At 56.5% G+C, this 17679-nt stretch overlaps 1 protein-coding gene and 1 long non-coding RNA gene across 2 annotated transcripts in view; one reads left to right on the forward strand and one right to left on the reverse strand.

Annotated features, from left to right (window-relative positions):
* Nucleotides 1-11608, forward strand: part of Rere (arginine-glutamic acid dipeptide repeats) — a 315130-nt gene extending 303522 nt beyond the window's left edge. Inside the window, 11 exon segments of the mRNA XM_047522366.1 lie at nt 725-887; nt 1520-1612; nt 2016-2215; nt 3416-3577; nt 4045-4158; nt 4405-5750; nt 5879-6101; nt 6397-7117; nt 8067-8213; nt 8799-8979; nt 9133-11608. Of these exon segments, the coding sequence (XP_047378322.1) occupies nt 725-887; nt 1520-1612; nt 2016-2215; nt 3416-3577; nt 4045-4158; nt 4405-5750; nt 5879-6101; nt 6397-7117; nt 8067-8213; nt 8799-8979; nt 9133-9166 (3384 nt within the window). The 3' untranslated portion in view covers nt 9167-11608.
* Nucleotides 9190-17432, reverse strand: LOC124963023 (uncharacterized). Its single transcript, XR_007104630.1, has 3 exons — nt 17049-17432; nt 13341-13440; nt 9190-10102 (listed from the first exon to the last, which is right to left on the reverse strand). It is a non-coding gene; the product is annotated as an uncharacterized LOC124963023 (long non-coding RNA).
* Between the last annotated feature and the right edge of the window lie 247 nt (nt 17433-17679).

Consider the following 17679-nt stretch of genomic DNA (forward strand, 5'->3'; position numbering starts at 1 on the left):
CTTTTGCTTATGTGTTGACAAGAAGCTGCTGTTCGTTCCAGGGTCGTGTGTTTCCCTTTGGTCTGGATGACCTCACCTGCTAGCAGGACACAGTGCAGAGGTGCAGGTTGCAAGTGCAGAGCTGGCTTTCCTGGAGCCGCCTTTTCTGCCTGGTGTCTGGTCACTTTCTTGGCCTCTCTGAACTCTGGCTTCTTTTTTAATCTGCAAGTTATGCTCTCTTTTAAAACCACTCAAGACTCTTTCAGAACATTCACATTTGAGAGATAGAGGCAATCAGTTTCAGTTTAGGCAGATGCTGTTCAGAAACGTCTGGGTGGCTGCATCTCCAGCCTTCAAGGAAGACTCAGAAGCATGGCAGCCCCAGCCTGCTCACCTGGTTTTTTTCCTCCCCTTTTATTCTCTTCCTTTCTTATAGCTTTCCATTTCCTCCTTGCATGTCTGGCTTCTGTCCTTGGCTGGTGGTATCTGGTGCATAGTGGACACCCAGCAGAGTGGGTGTTCTCCAGTGGGTGTGGCTGGGCTGAGGGAGACCAGCCCCATCGGTGCAGCCTTCAGGCTGCTTGGTAGCCATGTTCCCAGAGTGCACCAGATCCTCCTCCCAGCTCCAGGGACTGTCTGGTCTTCATTCTTGTCCCCAGGATAGCCATTAATTGCTCTCTGCACCAGGCAGAGGAAGGTCACCCCTCTGCACGTGGCCCTTGCAACTGGCCCTTCTTCCTTGCAGGGGGAGCTAATCACCTTCTACTACTACTGGAAGAAAACCCCTGAAGCAGCCAGCTCCCGAGCCCATCGTCGGCACCGCAGGCAGGCTGTGTTCAGGAGGATTAAGACTCGCACTGCATCCACCCCAGTCAACACGCCCTCCAGACCCCCATCCAGTGAATTCCGTAAGTGGGAGGGTTGGCCCCTTAGTGGGTGGTGAGAGACTTCACGACACATCCAACTCTGGGCCTGCTGGAGTTGGCAGCCCCAACAGTCGTGTGAGGCACGTGTGTATGTGTGTACAGCCCTTGGGAATGTGACATTGAGACGCTGCCTTCCCTCCCCTAAAGCTAGGATGTAGCAGCCATACCTTGCAGTTATGTCCCTGCCCAGGACATTTGTACAAGGGTCACCATGTTGTACATGGTGATAGCCAAAAATTCTCTGGTAGGCTTGATGGAGGCTCAGTGGGACAGGGATCCTTAGAATGCCCCGTTGCTCAGGGAAGGCGTTATGTGTGTGTGTTCAGATTGTCCAGTATGGGCACCAGTGCCTGCCCAGCCAGGATGTGTGTGTGACATCAGCCCCCAAAATCCAGCAGGGCAGGCCCTTGAGTACTGCCCCTCAAATGGAAGCTCTTAGTTCTGGTGACTGACCTGAGGACTTCAAAGGGATCCTTCATGAGTGCTGTCCCACCTCAGCCTGTGGAGCCCCTCTGACTGGTAGCCCAGAGCCCAGGGCAGGATAGAGGTGATCCCAGACTTGACCGAGCATGATGGCATCTCCTTTATCTCCACTTAACGCCCGCCTTGCTCAGTGGACCTGAGTTCAGCCAGCGAGGATGACTTTGACAGCGAGGACAGCGAACAGGAGCTAAAGGGCTACGCCTGCCGCCACTGCTTCACCACCAGTAAGTGGCCTTGTCGTGCCCCTGGGGAAGGGACTGGGCTCTTCCTTGGTCAGACCAGGCTCCAGCACTTGCAGGTTCTGAATGTTTCGGGCAGCAGATTGGAAACATGCCAGAGGAAGTGATTGAGTTGACGTTTGTATTGTACCTCAGAAATTTAAAGTCTTTTTTTTTTTTTTTTACTTTGCTTGTCTGTCTGTCAGTATGGAGTTCTGTACCGACTGGTGGGTAGGAGGACTTGTCCAAGGGGGGCGTGATGGGGACTCTGGCCCTCTCCTCCTGGGTGGGATGCCTGGAACATTCCTTTGCCCTGGATGGTCTGAGTAACAGCCCCACGTTGTGCGACCCTGGTGGCACCAGGGGAGGTATTTGCAGGGCTGGCACTCCTAACCCCTCTTCCTCACAGCATCCAAAGATTGGCACCACGGGGGCCGGGAGAACATCCTGCTGTGCACTGAGTGCCGCATCCACTTCAAGAAGTACGGGGAGTTGCCGCCCATCGAGAAGCCCGTGGACCCCCCGCCATTCATGTTCAAACCCGTCAAGGAGGAGGAGGATGGGCTCGGCGGGAAGCATAGCATGAGGACGCGGCGGAGTCGGGGCTCGGTGAGTCTCCCTCACCTGCGCCTCAGTGCCGGGTGCCGTGGGCTCATCCCCCCAGAGGGGAAGCACAGTTTGGTTTTAGGTGGAGAAACAGACCCATTGGGGTGGTACCTGGCCTGCAGGCAGTGTTGCCCTGCGGGTGGGAAGACCTTTGTCCTCTTGCTGGGGGCCTGGGGGTGCATCCTGAGCTTGGCTCTACAGAGACCTCTTTGATCTTGGTTTGCATCTCAGTGCCAGCTCTCCCAGTGCCTCAGAAAACTTCTCTGGCCCAGGGACCAGTCACTTCCAGTGTGATGTGGCTCTGCCATTTTAAACTTTTACAAACTTCTCTTCTTGTCTTCTTTCTTTTTTTTTTTTTTTTTTAAAGCCAAATATTTGGTCCCATTTTTAAAACTTCTGGTACATTTTCCTGCTCACTGCATAGGCCCTTTCATAAAGAAACTTTGTTTCCTGGGTTGGAAATGTGGCTGGGCTGAGGGAGAGAGGGTGTTTTGGCTTAGGGCTACGGATACCAAAGGGTCTTTCCCTCTAGCGCCAGCCTCCTCAGTCACCCTCTGGTGGGGGGTACTGTCCACCCTCCTCTGTCCAGAATGCAGTCTGCTTGGCCGCCGTGCTCTCGGAAGGGAGCCGTGAAGCTGCCTGGGCCATCACACCCTAATCTCTGCTGAACCCTCCTGGCTTTGCAGGAGCACGCTCAGCGCTCAGCAGGCGTAGGAGCAGGGCCACAGTGTTTGACAGTTCATCTCTTTGGGTCACTTCCCATCCTGTCAGATTAACTCCACAAGTACATGGTTTGCCTTTGGTTTGTTGGGAGAGCAGGCAGTCACTTGGAATAAACAGAAAGGTGAGGTGCTATAAAGATGACCTTGAGCATCAAAGTAGATGGCCCAGCTGACTTCTTTCTGACTCTCAGAAAGCCGCATTTATTCCTAGCACAAGGAGTTCAGGAGGGCCCCTGGGGTGCTTTGGATCTGAGAATGATTCTCCTTTCCATTTTGTGTGACCCTGTCCATTCACGCCACCTGCTTCCTCAGCGCCACACTGATTGTGCAGTTGAGGGACAGGAGGATTGCCTATTTCTTGCCAGGGTCGAGGGTTTACTGTGAGGTGTGTGATAGAGCCTGCTTTTCAGGCTCCTGCCTGTGGCTGGGCTCAGGTGTGACCTGGGTATCCAGCCTCACCAGCCTCTGCTTTGGGGGACAGATGTCTACACTACGCAGTGGTCGGAAGAAGCAGCCAGCTAGCCCTGATGGTCGCACCTCGCCCATCAATGAAGACATTCGCTCCAGCGGCCGTAACTCCCCCAGCGCTGCCAGCACCTCCAGCAATGACAGCAAAGCAGAGACAGTGAGGAAGTCAGCCAAGGTCAGGAGCTCTGGGTGGAGCACGAGCCATGTCTCTCCCTCCTTCCATTGGTGCTGGACTGCTGGAGCTTGTGCTCAGCTCCCCAGACATGGGGCTGCAGCTCATCAGGGAAGCCTCTGGACATTAGCATTGCCCTGGCCTGTGGGCTGCAGAGGCCCGGGGCTGGAGGAAGGGTCCCACTAGTTCTCGACATCAGCCTTTGAGGTCGTCTCTGCCTCGGGCTTCCCAAGGCCTCAGGCAAAGGGTGGTAAGTTTTGGGGAAGGCTTCCTGCCCCTAGAGCCTAGTATTCACATCCCCAGATATTTATTTCCTCCTGGCCCCAGCTGGCCCCTTCCAGAGCTTTCTTGCTTCTGGAGATGGAATACAAAATGAGCGAGCAAAGTATCCGCAAACTGGTCATTCCCCAACTGAGTCCAATGTGACGTCCTCCTTGGCCTGATTGTTCCTCATGGGCCTTCTGCTGCAGAAGGTAAAGGAGGAAGCCTCGTCCCCTCTGAAGAGCAGCAAGCGCCAGCGGGAGAAGGTGGCCTCTGACACAGAGGAGGCTGACAGGACCAGCTCCAAGAAGACCAAGACTCAGGTGAGGCTGGCAGCTCTGACCAGGGTTCTCCAGGGTGGAGCGGCAGTGCCCTGTCTTCCAGGGAGGGGGCTGGAGCTGAAATGGCCCTCGACACTGGCCCGGCCAGGGCAGGACTGCCCTGAGGCCACGCTTGCCGCTGTTTGTGTGCAGTAGACCTTTGTCACGTGCTCGGTTGTGTGCCAGCTGCTGCCTGTGGGGCAGAGCACTCTGCCTTCCTGGCGCCTCCATCCCTTCCTTTGACTCTAGGAGATCAGCCGGCCTAACTCGCCCTCTGAAGGCGAGGGAGAGAGTTCAGACAGTCGCAGTGTCAACGATGAGGGCAGCAGTGACCCCAAAGACATCGACCAGGACAATCGCAGCACGTCCCCCAGCATCCCCAGCCCTCAGGACAATGAGAGTGACTCGGACTCGTCAGCCCAGCAGCAGATGCTGCAGGCCCAGCCTCCAGCCTTGCAGGCACCCAGTGGGGCTACCCCTGCCCCCTCCACAGCCCCTCCAGGGGCACCCCAGCTTGCTGCCCCAGGACCCACACCCTCTGCCGCTGCGGCTCCTCCACAGGGCTCCCCTGTGGCCTCGCAGCCTCCTAACCAGCCGCAGGCTCCTGCGGCCCATGCCCACATCCAGCAGGCGCCCTCCCTGCACCCTCCTCGGCTGCCCTCACCACACCCGACACTGCAGCCCCTAACTGGGCCGGCTGGCCAGGCCTCCGCACCACCTCACACCCAGTCCTCCCTGCACAGTCAGGGTCCCCCCGGCTCCCACAGCCTGCAGGCCGGGTCCCTGCTGCAGCACCCTGGCCCTCCTCAGCCCTTTGGCCTCCCTCCTCAGGCCTCCCAAGGACAAGCCCCTCTGGGAAACCCCGCAGCAGCAGCTCACCCTCACACTGCCCTGCAGCTCCCAGCCTCTCAGTCAGCCCTGCAGCCTCAGCAGCCCCCAAGGGAACAGCCTCTGCCACCAGCACCCTTGGCCATGCCTCACATCAAGCCCCCACCCACCACACCCATCCCCCAGCTTCCAGCCCCACAGGCCCACAAACACCCACCTCACCTCTCAGGGCCCTCACCCTTCTCTCTGAATGCCAATCTGCCACCGCCTCCGGCCCTGAAGCCCCTCAGCTCCCTGTCCACACACCACCCACCCTCAGCCCACCCCCCACCCCTGCAGCTCATGCCTCAGAGCCAACCCTTGCCCTCCTCTCCTGCCCAGCCCCCTGGGCTGACCCAGAGCCAGAGCCTGCCCCCTCCTGCTGCTACTCACCCCCCCACCAGCCTCCACCAGGTGGCCACCCAGCCTCCCTTTGCTCAACACCCCTTTGTCCCTGGAGGCCCTCCTCCCATCACGCCCCCCACCTGCCCCCCAACCTCAACCCCGCCTGCGGGGCCCAGCACATCCACCCAGCCACCCTGCCCTGCTACAGTTTCTTCAGGAGGCAGTGTGCCAGGAGGGGCACCCTGCTCACTCCCCACTGTCCAAATCAAAGAGGAGGCTCTCGATGATGCTGAGGAGCCTGAGAGCCCCCCTCCTCCACCAAGAAGCCCTTCCCCTGAGCCCACTGTGGTGGACACCCCCAGCCATGCCAGCCAGTCTGCCAGGTATTGGTTCCCAGGAACCAGGGCATGGGGGTGGGCCCAGCCAAGCATGTCGCGGGACTTGGCGGAGGCAGCATCCACACACAGAGGTCTTGTCAGAAGCCCCCCAGCTAAAGACGTGACTTTCATAGGTTCTACAAACACCTGGACCGAGGTTACAATTCATGTGCACGGACAGACCTGTATTTCATGCCTCTGGCTGGATCCAAACTGGCCAAGAAGAGGGAGGAGGCCATTGAGAAGGCCAAGAGGGAGGCTGAACAGAAAGCCCGGGAGGAACGGGAGCGGGAGAAGGAGAAGGAGAAGGAGCGAGAACGCGAGCGGGAACGGGAGAGGGAGGCGGAGCGAGCAGCCGTGAGTGCCAGAGGGCGGGTGGGGAGGGCCCTGTGGGTAGCTGTGCTGTGGCAGCCGACGGGCTCTGCTCCGTGCTGCCCCGTGCACTCTGCAGTTGGAGGGACCAACGCCGTTGGCACCATCCCTGGGTTTTTCTGGTGATGTGGCTTGTCCTGGAGCCGCTGGGGTAGCCGGGCATTCACAGGCCAGGCTGACTGGCAGGGCCCTGCAGGGGAGGGCCTGCCTGTCCCTGCAGCCCGCCCCTTGCCACCCAAGCGGTGTGGCCCCGCCCCTCACGCCCTCTGTTCTTCAGCAGAAGGCGCCCAGCTCTGCGCATGAAGCCCGCCTTGGCGACCCCCAGCTCAGTGGTCCTGGCCACATGAGGCCCTCCTTTGAGCCACCACCGACCACCATCGCTGCTGTGCCCCCCTACATTGGTCCTGACACGCCTGCTCTCCGGACACTGAGCGAGTATGCTCGCCCCCACGTGATGTCACCCACCAACCGCAACCACCCCTTCTACATGCCCCTCAACCCCACCGACCCGCTGCTGGCCTACCACATGCCGGGCCTCTACAATGTGGACCCCACCATCCGCGAGCGGGAACTCCGAGAGCGGGAGATCCGGGAGCGGGAGATCCGGGAGCGCGAGTTGCGGGAGAGGATGAAGCCGGGCTTTGAGGTGAAGCCCCCAGAGCTGGACCCCCTCCACCCTGCCACCAACCCCATGGAGCACTTCGCCCGGCACAGCGCCCTCACCATCCCCCCTGCGGCCGGTCCCCACCCCTTTGCCTCTTTCCACCCGGGCCTGAACCCTTTGGAGCGCGAGAGACTGGCCCTGGCGGGCCCCCAGCTGCGGCCCGAGATGAGCTACCCTGACAGACTGGCAGCCGAGCGCATCCACGCCGAGCGCATGGCCTCGCTGACCAGCGACCCGCTGGCACGACTGCAGATGTTCAACGTGACCCCACACCATCACCAGCACTCGCACATCCACTCCCACCTCCACCTCCACCAGCAGGACCCCCTCCACCAAGGTAGGTGCCCCCTGCTGGGGGCACGGGGTGGCGCCTGGGGCCTGAGCAGAGACAGGATCAGAGTGTTCTCTGAGTGAAGCGTAGTTGGGAGGTTCCTGGGCTTCCAGCATCCCTAGGAGTCAGGCCTGGCAGCCAGCCCTTGCTGTGCTCGGCCCCTCCCTCGGCTCTCCAGAGCTGCTCGCTACCCAGACCTTCTGTCGCAGCTCCTGGGAGAGCCTGGGTTCTTGGCCCCTTGCTGGGTGGGAGGGAAGCCATGTGTGTTCCCTGAGCACTTGCTGGGAAGCACAGCATTCCCGTGGGGACCTGACCGCTGCTGTCTTTGAGCAGGTCAATGTTGGGGACAGAGTGGGGCTAGGAGAGGGCTAGAGGGCTGGGGCACTGCTTCTGGAGAGGCCAGCCCGGGAGGTGGCTTGGCGCAGACTCGAAGGCAGGTAGAAGAGGGAAGATGGCCACAGAGGGCGTGAGGGCGAGTGCCAGCCACCAGGGAGCACAGGCAGGAGGAAGACCCCTGCAGGGTGTTGTGGAGGGGCCCGATCAGAGGCCGCTTGAAGGGTGCAGGGGAGCCATGGCATGTGCTTCCACAGAGGAACGAGAGCAGTGCTGTGCCTAGCCACGTCTCACCTCCAGCCGGGGCGGGATGGCTTGCTGTGGCCCTAACAGGCTCACCCGGCAGGGCCCAGGCCAGTGGGCTCTGTAGGTCCTGGGTCTTGAACAAGTGGGTGGTGCTGCTGGGAGGGTGCTGGGGAGCAAGGGGGGAGCTGTGCTTGAACGACTGGCCTGTCCCTGCTCTCCTGCTCTCCGCTCCACTCAAGATGTTGGGACAGCCCCTTCAGTCAGGATCATTTGCAGCCAGGTGACCAGGAGCCAGCTTGGGTGAGGGAGAAGCCACTGCTTACCAGCCAGGAGCCACACATGGCCTGTATTGGATTTGTGTCCTCCTTTTCTTCAGGTTCGGCAGGTCCAGTTCACCCTCTGGTTGATCCCCTGACTGCTGGCCCTCACCTGGCTCGTTTCCCCTACCCCCCTGGCACCCTCCCCAACCCTCTGCTTGGACAGCCCCCCCATGAGCACGAGATGCTGCGCCACCCGGTTTTTGGTAAGAATTCTCCTGGGCAGGACGCTGGGGTTCCACTGGAGAGTGGGGCTGGATTGGCCGCCTGTCCCTGCGCGTTCCTTCAGTTATGCACTGAACTCCTGTGGATTCGCACCCTTTATGCGCGGCATCCACTTGGGGCAAGGCAGGCAAACTTCAGTTCTCAGAAGGCTCATCAGTTCCGTCTTGCAGGAGGGAGCCAGGTCTCCTGGGCTGGTGGGAGGGTAGCAGGAACCCTCTAATTTAGACCGATTCAGGGAAGGTCTCTGAAGATGCTTGAGACTGGGGCTTGGGCAAGGTCAAGGAGGCTGGCAGGTCTGACCGTGGGGCGACCACAGGTCCCCGCGTGGGCCTTCCCTTTCCCTTTCCCTGGTCTCAGACTGCTGAGCAGCCTCTTGCCGCACACCTTGGGGAATGCTTTCTGCAGAGCTCGAGAAGGTCTGCCTTGGCTATCCCTGGCCAGTGGCGTGCAGCTGCTGGGCTGGCTGTCTCTCCCTGACCTCCTTGCTGGTCACCGTGTCTGTGCCACCCTTGTACTGGCCACTCCTTTGGCTGTTTCCATAGTAGAGACTGTTTTGTGCTTGGCAGGCACCCCCTACCCCCGAGACTTGCCTGGGGCCATCCCACCCCCCATGTCAGCGGCCCATCAGCTGCAGGCCATGCATGCCCAGTCGGCCGAGCTACAGAGACTGGCCATGGAGCAACAGTGGCTGCATGGACACCCCCACATGCATGGTGGCCACCTACCAAGTCAGGAAGATTACTACAGGTGAGGTGGGAGGGAGGAGGGGAGGGGCTGTGTCTGAGCGAGGCTGCCTGTGTAGAGGCAGGGGCCTCTGGCCATTGGCCTGTGACTGTGGCTTGTGGGGTGGTGTTGCCTGTCTGCCCGGGCCTGATGCCAGTGTCCTTTTCTTCTTTCCAGTCGACTGAAGAAAGAAGGTGACAAGCAGTTATAAGTTATTTATTTGTTAATGCTGGCTGTGGAAACCCCAGTTCTTGGGGGGAGAAACAGGACTTTTTACTTACAATAGGAGCTACAAAAGCAAAAAGAGTATCTTCTAAAGATTTCGTTATATATTTAAAAACCCCGCAACTAAAATGTATCTGCATAATAGTGTTCGTTTGTCGAAAGGATTCCCTGAGACCAGTTCGGGTCTCCCTGCATGACAGTGCCCCAGAAATTTAGTGAGTCCTGGACTGGACTGAGTATCCAGAAAACCTCCCTGCAGTCTTGGGGTTTGGCTTTAGTTTTCTTCCCTTGATTTCTCAGTAGGTGCTAGAATCCGTTCACACCCTTCACTGTGCGTGCAGACACGATGGATATGTGGGTTCCAGAACCCGCAGGGCTTGCAGAGAGGTGGCATATGAGTTTGGAATCCAAGAGCTATAATTTTTAAAAAATCTTTTATTTTAATACATTGTAGGAAATCTTCATAATTTGAGAAAGCTCTGCAGCATGGCTTTTTATGTCTGTAAATAAATAATTTTAGAACAGCCTTTTTTTCCTTCCACAAACTACTATTCTGATCTATTTTTTCCAGCCACGTCACTAATTGTGAATTCCTACCGGCTATTGACAGAATACAGAGTTGATTTTTTAATAAAAAGTTATATATAATTATCCCTTTAATTAAAGGGAACAGATGGGCGTTAACTAATTACAAACAGGCAGAAGCTTGGACTAGGCTTGGTCACAGCAGTGAGCGTCCAGGGGTTTGCAGGGACAATGTTACAGACTCTTTATTTTGCTGCTTTGGTTTTCACTCCGTCTGTTCCCCGCACGGGCTTTGCCAGTGGCACAGACGTCTGACAGCGAGCCTCTTCAGTTGTGTACAGGAGTGCGGGAGTTCCGTGTTGGCTTTCAGTTCCCTGGTGTCACCGTCGTCCTGTCTCTGTGGGATAGAAAGCGCATGTTTACATATGTCCGATGGTAGATTTCCTTATAAGGTTCTGTGCACACACATTTGTTCTGGATAAATTGAAGATTTCAGAAACATTCTAGAAAATCCAAGAAAATGATTCCATATAACTTAGCACATGAAAGAGCCAGGACATATGCCTGCCAGTGGGATCTGTTCAAAATCTGCCCTTGTGTGATGTCACCATTTTGATGTCCTTGTTGAGGACCAGTCAGTTCGTCACTACCATAGACTGAGGCTGCTTGAGTGAGGAACACCTGGGGTCAACATGGTTGTGGGTGACAGCCTGCTATTTGGCCCCAAAGCAGTCTGGTGACCCACGTCAAACTGGGAAGCCGGCTTCCACCTGGAGGTGCCACTAGTAGGAGGTAGAGTCCTTCCAGAGCAGAGCTGTCCCTGCAGAACCAAGGGTGGGGAGAGCTGCATCTGTGGGCCACACCCCTTGCCAGGACGGGACCCCTTCCCATCCTCTCACACTGTCTTGAGGTGCACCCAAGACCCAGGCCGTGAGGGTGGGTAGAGGCTTGACGCAGACCTGCAGCAAGGCCCCCTCCAGTTTCTACCGAAACCGGGTTGGGTTTTGAGTTGGGACAGATAGGATTGTTTTATCTGTTGAAAATATTTGTAGTTTGTTTTGTTTCATATTCTCTCATTCCATTTCTGCCTTAATTTTAGTTCCTTGGGGGAGGCAAGCTCAGATTAACCCTTCACTGTCAAACGACTGGCCGCCTTGCTGTGCAGGCATTGTTCCTCCTGGGGTGGGGGACGCGCCACCCAGGTGCTCCTCCCTGCAGGCTGCCTCTGGCTCCGGGAGGCCTCCTCCCGCGGGGTGCACTTCTGCCCCCCCTTTCCCGTGCCACCTCCTCTTTTGCTCTTGTCTTCCCCCACTTTTTGGAAGAACCGAACACCTCCCCTTCAGTTCAGCTTGTTTATCTCCTGTATTATCCATTTTTCCAAAGAGAAAGAGTGAAGTACTTTGAAGTCTGTACTTGAAAACCGTCTGAAGGTGTTTCCTTGTTATGTTTCGGGTTTCTCCCCATATCCCAAGGTGAAGCACTGAGATTCTTCCATTGAAACCCACAATCTGAAACCCTTGCCCAATCAACTAGAGTTTGTTTAGGAGGCCCCAGACCTTTGTGGTGTCCTTGAAGCCCGACCGCTTGGTTTCCGTTTGGCTTTTCCTTCCTTTCTTTTGAAGTTTGGTTTTGCTTTCTGTGTTTTGTACGTATCTTGTTCAATGTTGTCGAGGTTGAGCTTCACGTTTCACTGCAGCAGAAGCAGAACAGAGTGTATATTCTGATTTGCTACGTTTATATATATCTTGAAGCTAAATGTATATATGAGTAGTTTGCCATGAGATAACACAGTGTAAACAGAGTAGACACCCAGAAATCGTGACTTCTGTGTTCTCTCCATTTGAGTATTTTGTAATTTTTTTGAAATATTTGTGGACATAAATAAAACCAAGCTACACTACAACACCGAGTGTCCAGCAACACATTGTGTGTCATTCCTGGAGGGTGGTGGGGGTACTGGCCGTGATCCTGTCCTAACCCCAGGGTGGGGAAGGAGGGGAGGGAGTCAGCTGGTCTCTGCTGTGGGGATCCTCTCACCTTCCTTCCAGAAAAGAAAGGTCCAGGCTGTGCTGTTGGGAGGAAGGGTTTCTCTAAGGAGTCACCTTGTTACCTGGGAAATGCTTTCTTGGCAGGAAGGTTGGGATCAAGAATACCAGCCCTCCAGCCACTGCCTGTAACAGTTACACCTGTAACCTGTGGACATCCACCAAGGCACGGGGGCGTGGGGTTGCTCGCCTCCTTAGGAGAGAGGCCAGAACTACTTAACCAGGCAGTGGCCTCTTCCTGGGGCCTCTCCTGCCTAGACCCCTCTCTGCACATCCTGCCCCACCCTGTTCTCAGCCCGAGTCAAGATGTGTTCTAGTCTGTGGGGGAATTGCCCAGGGAAGTGCAGTGGGCAGCTGTGGCCACAAGGGGGCTGGAGCTGTCAAAATGGATTCATAACTCTGGTTTCAGAGCCTGTTGGGCATTTTCCTGAAGCCTTAAGCTAGCCCTGAAATTTTATATGCAAACCTTTACATCTGGGACCTGCATGGAAACTTGGGGAACAGCAGATGTCAGATGCTTCCCAGTTCAGGACATTGGAAAGTGTTACCAAATGGGCCAAGTGGTATGTAGGTTGATGGCCCTCAAGGCAATTCCTGTGTGGTCAGCAGCTTGGATACCCCTGGTCCCGTGGGAGATAGAGGCAGCTGATGTCCTGGGTCTTCATAAGCTGGTGGAATTGGGGCAGTTGCCGGGTGCAGAGGGGTGGGTGTGGAATCCAGGTGGCATTGTGGCTAGTCTGTCAAATGTGTATGAGACACAGGTTTCAAGTTGGTCAGATAGGAGAGACCAAAGTTAGAAAAGGCCCTTGTTAAGTGCTCGTGGACTTGCAGAAAATAGCATGGAGGTTTCTCAAAACCCTTAAAAGTTGAACCAGGTGATTGCAGTCCCCACCAGGTATGTATCAAAAGGACACAACCTCATGGCATAGACATATCCGCACTCCCATGTTGATTGCACTGTGCACAGGAGTCTGAGGATGAACCCAGGTGCCCGTAGATTGATAAGTGGATAAGAAAAATCATCTACGTGCTGGAATTTGGCCGTAAAAGAATGAAATCCTGCTGTTTGCAGCAATGTGGTTGAACTGGAGGACATTATGTTAAGTGAAATAGGTCAGGCACAAAAACAAACACTGCATGTTCTAATTCTTTGAGGGTAAAAAGAAGTAAAGAGTAGGAAGACTCACTAGAGACCAGGGGAGGGGAGTCTGGATGACATCACCAAAGGCTGGAAGAGTGGTCCCTGTGTCCAGAGCACAACGGGGTAACTATGGTTTACGGTAATTTATGAACCTTTTTTAATAGCCAGAGGAGGACAGGCCTTCCCCCTACGGAGAAATGATCAGTGTCGGAGGAGATGAGAACGCTCATCTTCTTGATTTGGTCACTGTACATTGGATACAAGTATTGATTTATACTGTGCTCCATAAACTCCTACAAATACATATTAACTAAGTAAAAAGGCACGGACATTTCTCAGGCCATTGTCACCACCCTGCCACACAATCTAAGGAAGAGGGCAAGTGTCTGCTGGGCCAGTGAGGAGGGAAAGGGTGCTGATGCCAGTGGCTGCCCCAGGCCAGACCTCACCTTTGGCTGTCCAGGTCATTGGTCCCACTGAGCTCCAGGAGTGGAGCTGAGCGCATGGCTGCTTTGTTGATTGATGAACGTGGTACCCCGCAGGAGCGCCCTGGGTAAAACAAGGTTGCTTATCGGAAGGGCAGGGGGGCACCATACAGAGACCAGCAGTGACATCCCGGATGGACTTGGAGCTGCGAGCCTGGGGCCCTCCGGACTCCATCACACAGACCTTTACAACTGGGGGTGCAGACTGCTGACAGGAGGGGCAGACTAGGGCCCTGCTGCATGGAAGTGAGAGGAAACCTGGGGACCTCTCGCCCACAGGACCCCTGACCACACAGTGAGACCCAGGGCAGTGTGATTGGGGCACAAACAGGGACTTCAGTTACCACCATGGCTCCCTGGCCAATCCAGAAGTGTCCAGCCAGGTTCCTAAACTCAGCTTTGAAGTCAGACTAGGACCTGTTACCCAGACCCCTGGGGGTCAAGCTAATAGGCTCCCAAACCAGGGGAAGTGCCGCCCCACAGTGGACCACTGAGCAGGTCCCTCCCACTGGCCTGTGAAGACCTGGGGAAACGGCCCTGAACTCCCTGTGTCCCTAGGGAAATGCTCGGGGGTGGGGGGAGGGGGCTGCAGGCTGCATGGTTGACTTGGTTTGACCTGCTTCAGTCTGCAGGACAGAGCTGCCCTTCAGGCTCTGTGGTTCCTGGGATGGGTCTGGGTTGCTGGAGGGATCTACATGGCCTCTGGAGAGCCCTCGGAGTATGAGTGCCTGGTGTGGCGAATTGGACTTAACAGCAGGACTTTAAAGCACTTCTTTTTTATTTATAAGACCTGTTCAGGGCTGGGGCGATAGCTCAACTGGTAGAGTGCTTGCCTCGAAAGCACAAGGCCCTGAGTTCGATCCCCAGTACCGCAAAAAAAAAAAAAAAAAAAAAAAAAAAAAAAAAAAAAAAGACCTGTTCAAACCAGGGACACTTCCTGAGGCCACCAAGCTGTTTTAAGGCCATAGTTGTCTATGTGCCCTACCACTGGTGGTCAGTCCCAGGTCCTCCTTACTCCTGAGTCTTTGCCATTGGCTGGCCCTGCTACAGAACAGTGGCCACTCCTGGTCTTGACCACCAGGTGGCAGTGGCTACAAAGCCTGGAGCCTGCTGTCAGGGTGAGGGTGCCTGTCTTCTGGGGTCACCTCCACCCACTTGGAACCCTGCAGTGCCAGGTGCCACCTGATGGCCCCAGGATCTCAAATTGTGGCCCAGGGAAGATGGGAACAAAACTGGCACAACCTGAGTCCTCAGCTTCCATTTCACGAGGGCTCCAAGGCGGGCAGTCACGTACAGAAGCGCTGACATTCAGGTTTGCTGAGGACGAGACTAGGGGCAGCTTCCCATTTTGTTGGGGTGGCTTTATTTTGTTTCTAACCATCTGAGAAGGTTAATCTTAGGGCCACTGGGCAGAGAAGGAGGCCTCTCCCTGCTCTCCAGAGAGTGAGAAGCTCCCTCTGAGTGAACCCCTGGGGCTGTGCCCAGACCCCCAGCAGGGGACCTGGTGGACAGCCCAGGGGAGGAGGCTGCTGCCTCAGGAACTCTAAGGTACTTGGCAGGGTGGGGTCTGCAGGCAGTGCCCTCAGGTTCAAATCTCACTCTGCCAGTCATGAGCAAGTGACGCCACTGCATGACGTGATGGGGACAGGCATCTGATGTTCCTGTCTTGGTCCTGGTCTGTAAAATGGGGTGATGAGACTCCTTCCCAGCATGGTTGAAGCATGAAGCAAGTTGTGTGTCACAGTCCTGGAGTCAGGACTAAGGAACGGTCCCAGCCCAGCTTGATTTTAAGTGGAGAGCCATCCTGAGAGGGGACTTCAGCAGGTGTGGCTGTCCTAAGTCCCAGAACAGCCCCAAGGTTCGGGGCAGCTTTCTGCAGGTGCTTCTATGCTCTGCTTCCCCAGTGTCCCTCTACGCAGATTCTCAGAAGATCCTGACGATGGGGCCGTGAAGAGTGGGGAGGTGTGGCCCTGCTGGGCGGCCATGACGGGAGAGGCGTGGCCAGGCTGGGCGGGCAAGAAAGGGGAGAGGCGTGGCCAGGCTGGGCGGGCAAGAAAGGGGAGAGGCGTGGCCAGGCTGGGTGGGCATGACAGGGGAGAGGCGTGGCCAGGCTGGGTGGGCATGACGGGAGAGGCGTGGCCAGGCTGGGTGGGCATGACGGGAGAGGCGTGGCCAGGCTGGGTGGGCATGACAGGAGAGGCGTGGCCTGGGGGAGGCCATGGGCCAGGTGGAGACGGGGACAAAGTGCACTACAAAAGTCATGGCTTCTTCCATTCGCACATGGAAAAACATTGGTTTACTTAGAAAGTTCTAGTAAGAGGACTCGGGATTTGAAAAGCTGACAGCAGGTAGGGGCGGGGGAACTCCTACTCTTCTCTCTTGCGGATTAAGCTGTTGTGAGCAAAAACAGCCCAGCCCAGAGGATAGCTATCCAACACATTTTCTAGAAACCTCATGCTCTTCTAGGCACCATAAGTGTGGGAGGATGAATCTGTGCTTCCAGGAAAAGCCTGGAACTGACAGGAGGCCTGGGCGGTGTGGCTGACCAACCTCTGCCGTTCTGCACCCCATCAGGACAAGGAGACTCCGGGACAAGCTGCAGGCAGAGCCAGGGCCCGACAGAGGTGGCAGCTGAGGTGGTCTAGGGGGAGAATCAGATCCTATGGGCAGAGAGGTGGGCTTTGCCAGGGCTTGGGCATGGCAGTGCCAGCGGCCAGGCAGCAGGTGAGGGGAGATGGGCTGCCCCCAGGTCACAAGGAGTTCACCCCACATTCCTTAGGCTCCTGAGGGGTCAGGGGAGGGGATGGGCTCAGAGCTGTCTGTAGCCTCCCAGGTGCAGGGTGGAACCTGCATGAGGTAGAGGGGGGCCAGGAAGTGGTGGCACACAGCAGTGCAGCCACCTTGGGTCCAGCTGGCAGTGGTCTCAAGGGAGAAGCCTGGGGGAGGCTGTGGACTAGGTGAGGAGGTCATGGTTGATGTGGGAGGGCATGACAAGCTGGGAGACTGTGGCCCAGGTGGAGAGGAGGCCAAAGTACTCTACAGAGGCCGTGGCTTTTCCGCTTGACTGACTGGTCACGTGTGACTTGTTACATGATGTGACCTACCTCAAGATAGGCTGCGGGATTGGAGCCCCCATTGTTGGTTGGTGTAAAACCTTGGGATTGTGCATTGAGGTACCAGGGGCTGCCCTGTCCTATGCCAGGCCTGGATCCAGTGCACTGGGCACCACCAGGGCCAGGTCATCACCCGCATGGCCAGTAATCACAGTGTGGGGTGCAGAGGCTGCCTGGGTATCTGGGGAGGAGCCTCGGAAGTTGGGGGTGTGGCATGATGGGAGGTGATCAGAGGCCAGATGGGGAACAACTGTCCTGCTCAGTCTGAACTCCCTTCAGGTCTACAAATGGCACTGGGAGCAGAGGGTGCTGCTTGCATGTCTCCAACCCAAGTCCCACAGGGTACCGGAGGGTGGATGGGGAGAGTGACTTGCCCACCAGGCAGAGGGAGCATGGGTGCTGAATAGGTGCACCTCCCACTTCAGGCGCTTCTTGGTGTCTGTGGTCCCTGGAATGTGCAAGCAAGTTCCCCCTCAGAGATGGCTCCCTCTTCATCAGTATCTCATCAGAGACGTCCCTGGCCCCCGTCCCCACTGCTCACGTGTCTCCCAGCACTTACCACGACCTTCAAGCATGGAAGCCCAGTGCGTAGTGAGCCTGGTCCTCGCACTTCGGTTCCATAAGGTGGCATCTGTTGCTCTGCCAATCCCCGAACCTGCGACCTCACACTAACCTGAAGGAATGGCATTTCCTGTCCCCCGTGCCATTCCATAAGCCAGTGCCCGCCCCTGCCTACACACCCACGGCTCTGGCTGGACAGTCGGGGTGCACGGTGCTTCGGCTGGCTTTCCGTCACTGGCGAGATGCCTTACAAGGCGGAAAGTTTTATTTTGGGTCCTGGTTTCAGTCCAGTCGGTTGGTCCTGTTGCTTTGGGCCTATGGTGGCACTGAACATCACGGCCACTGGGGAAGCTGCTGACCCCCTGGAGCCAGGAAGCAAAGGGAGAGGGGAAGGGGCTGGGGTCCAAGAGCTCCAATGACCTCACTTCCTCCAAGGTTGCCCCGCCTCTTAAAGGGTCCACCACCTCCCAGTTGCACTGTGGTCTGGAGACCAAGCTCTTGACACATGGACCTTTGGGAAACACTTAAGTTCCAAATAACAAGCCAGGCACAGTGGCGCATGCCTGTAATCCCAGCAGCTCTGGAGGCTGAGGCAGGAGGATCAAGAGTTCAAAGCCCACCTCAGCAAG

This window comes from Sciurus carolinensis, chromosome 1, assembly GCF_902686445.1.
Source record: "Sciurus carolinensis chromosome 1, mSciCar1.2, whole genome shotgun sequence".
In the NCBI taxonomy this organism is placed as follows: Eukaryota; Metazoa; Chordata; class Mammalia; order Rodentia; family Sciuridae; genus Sciurus; species Sciurus carolinensis.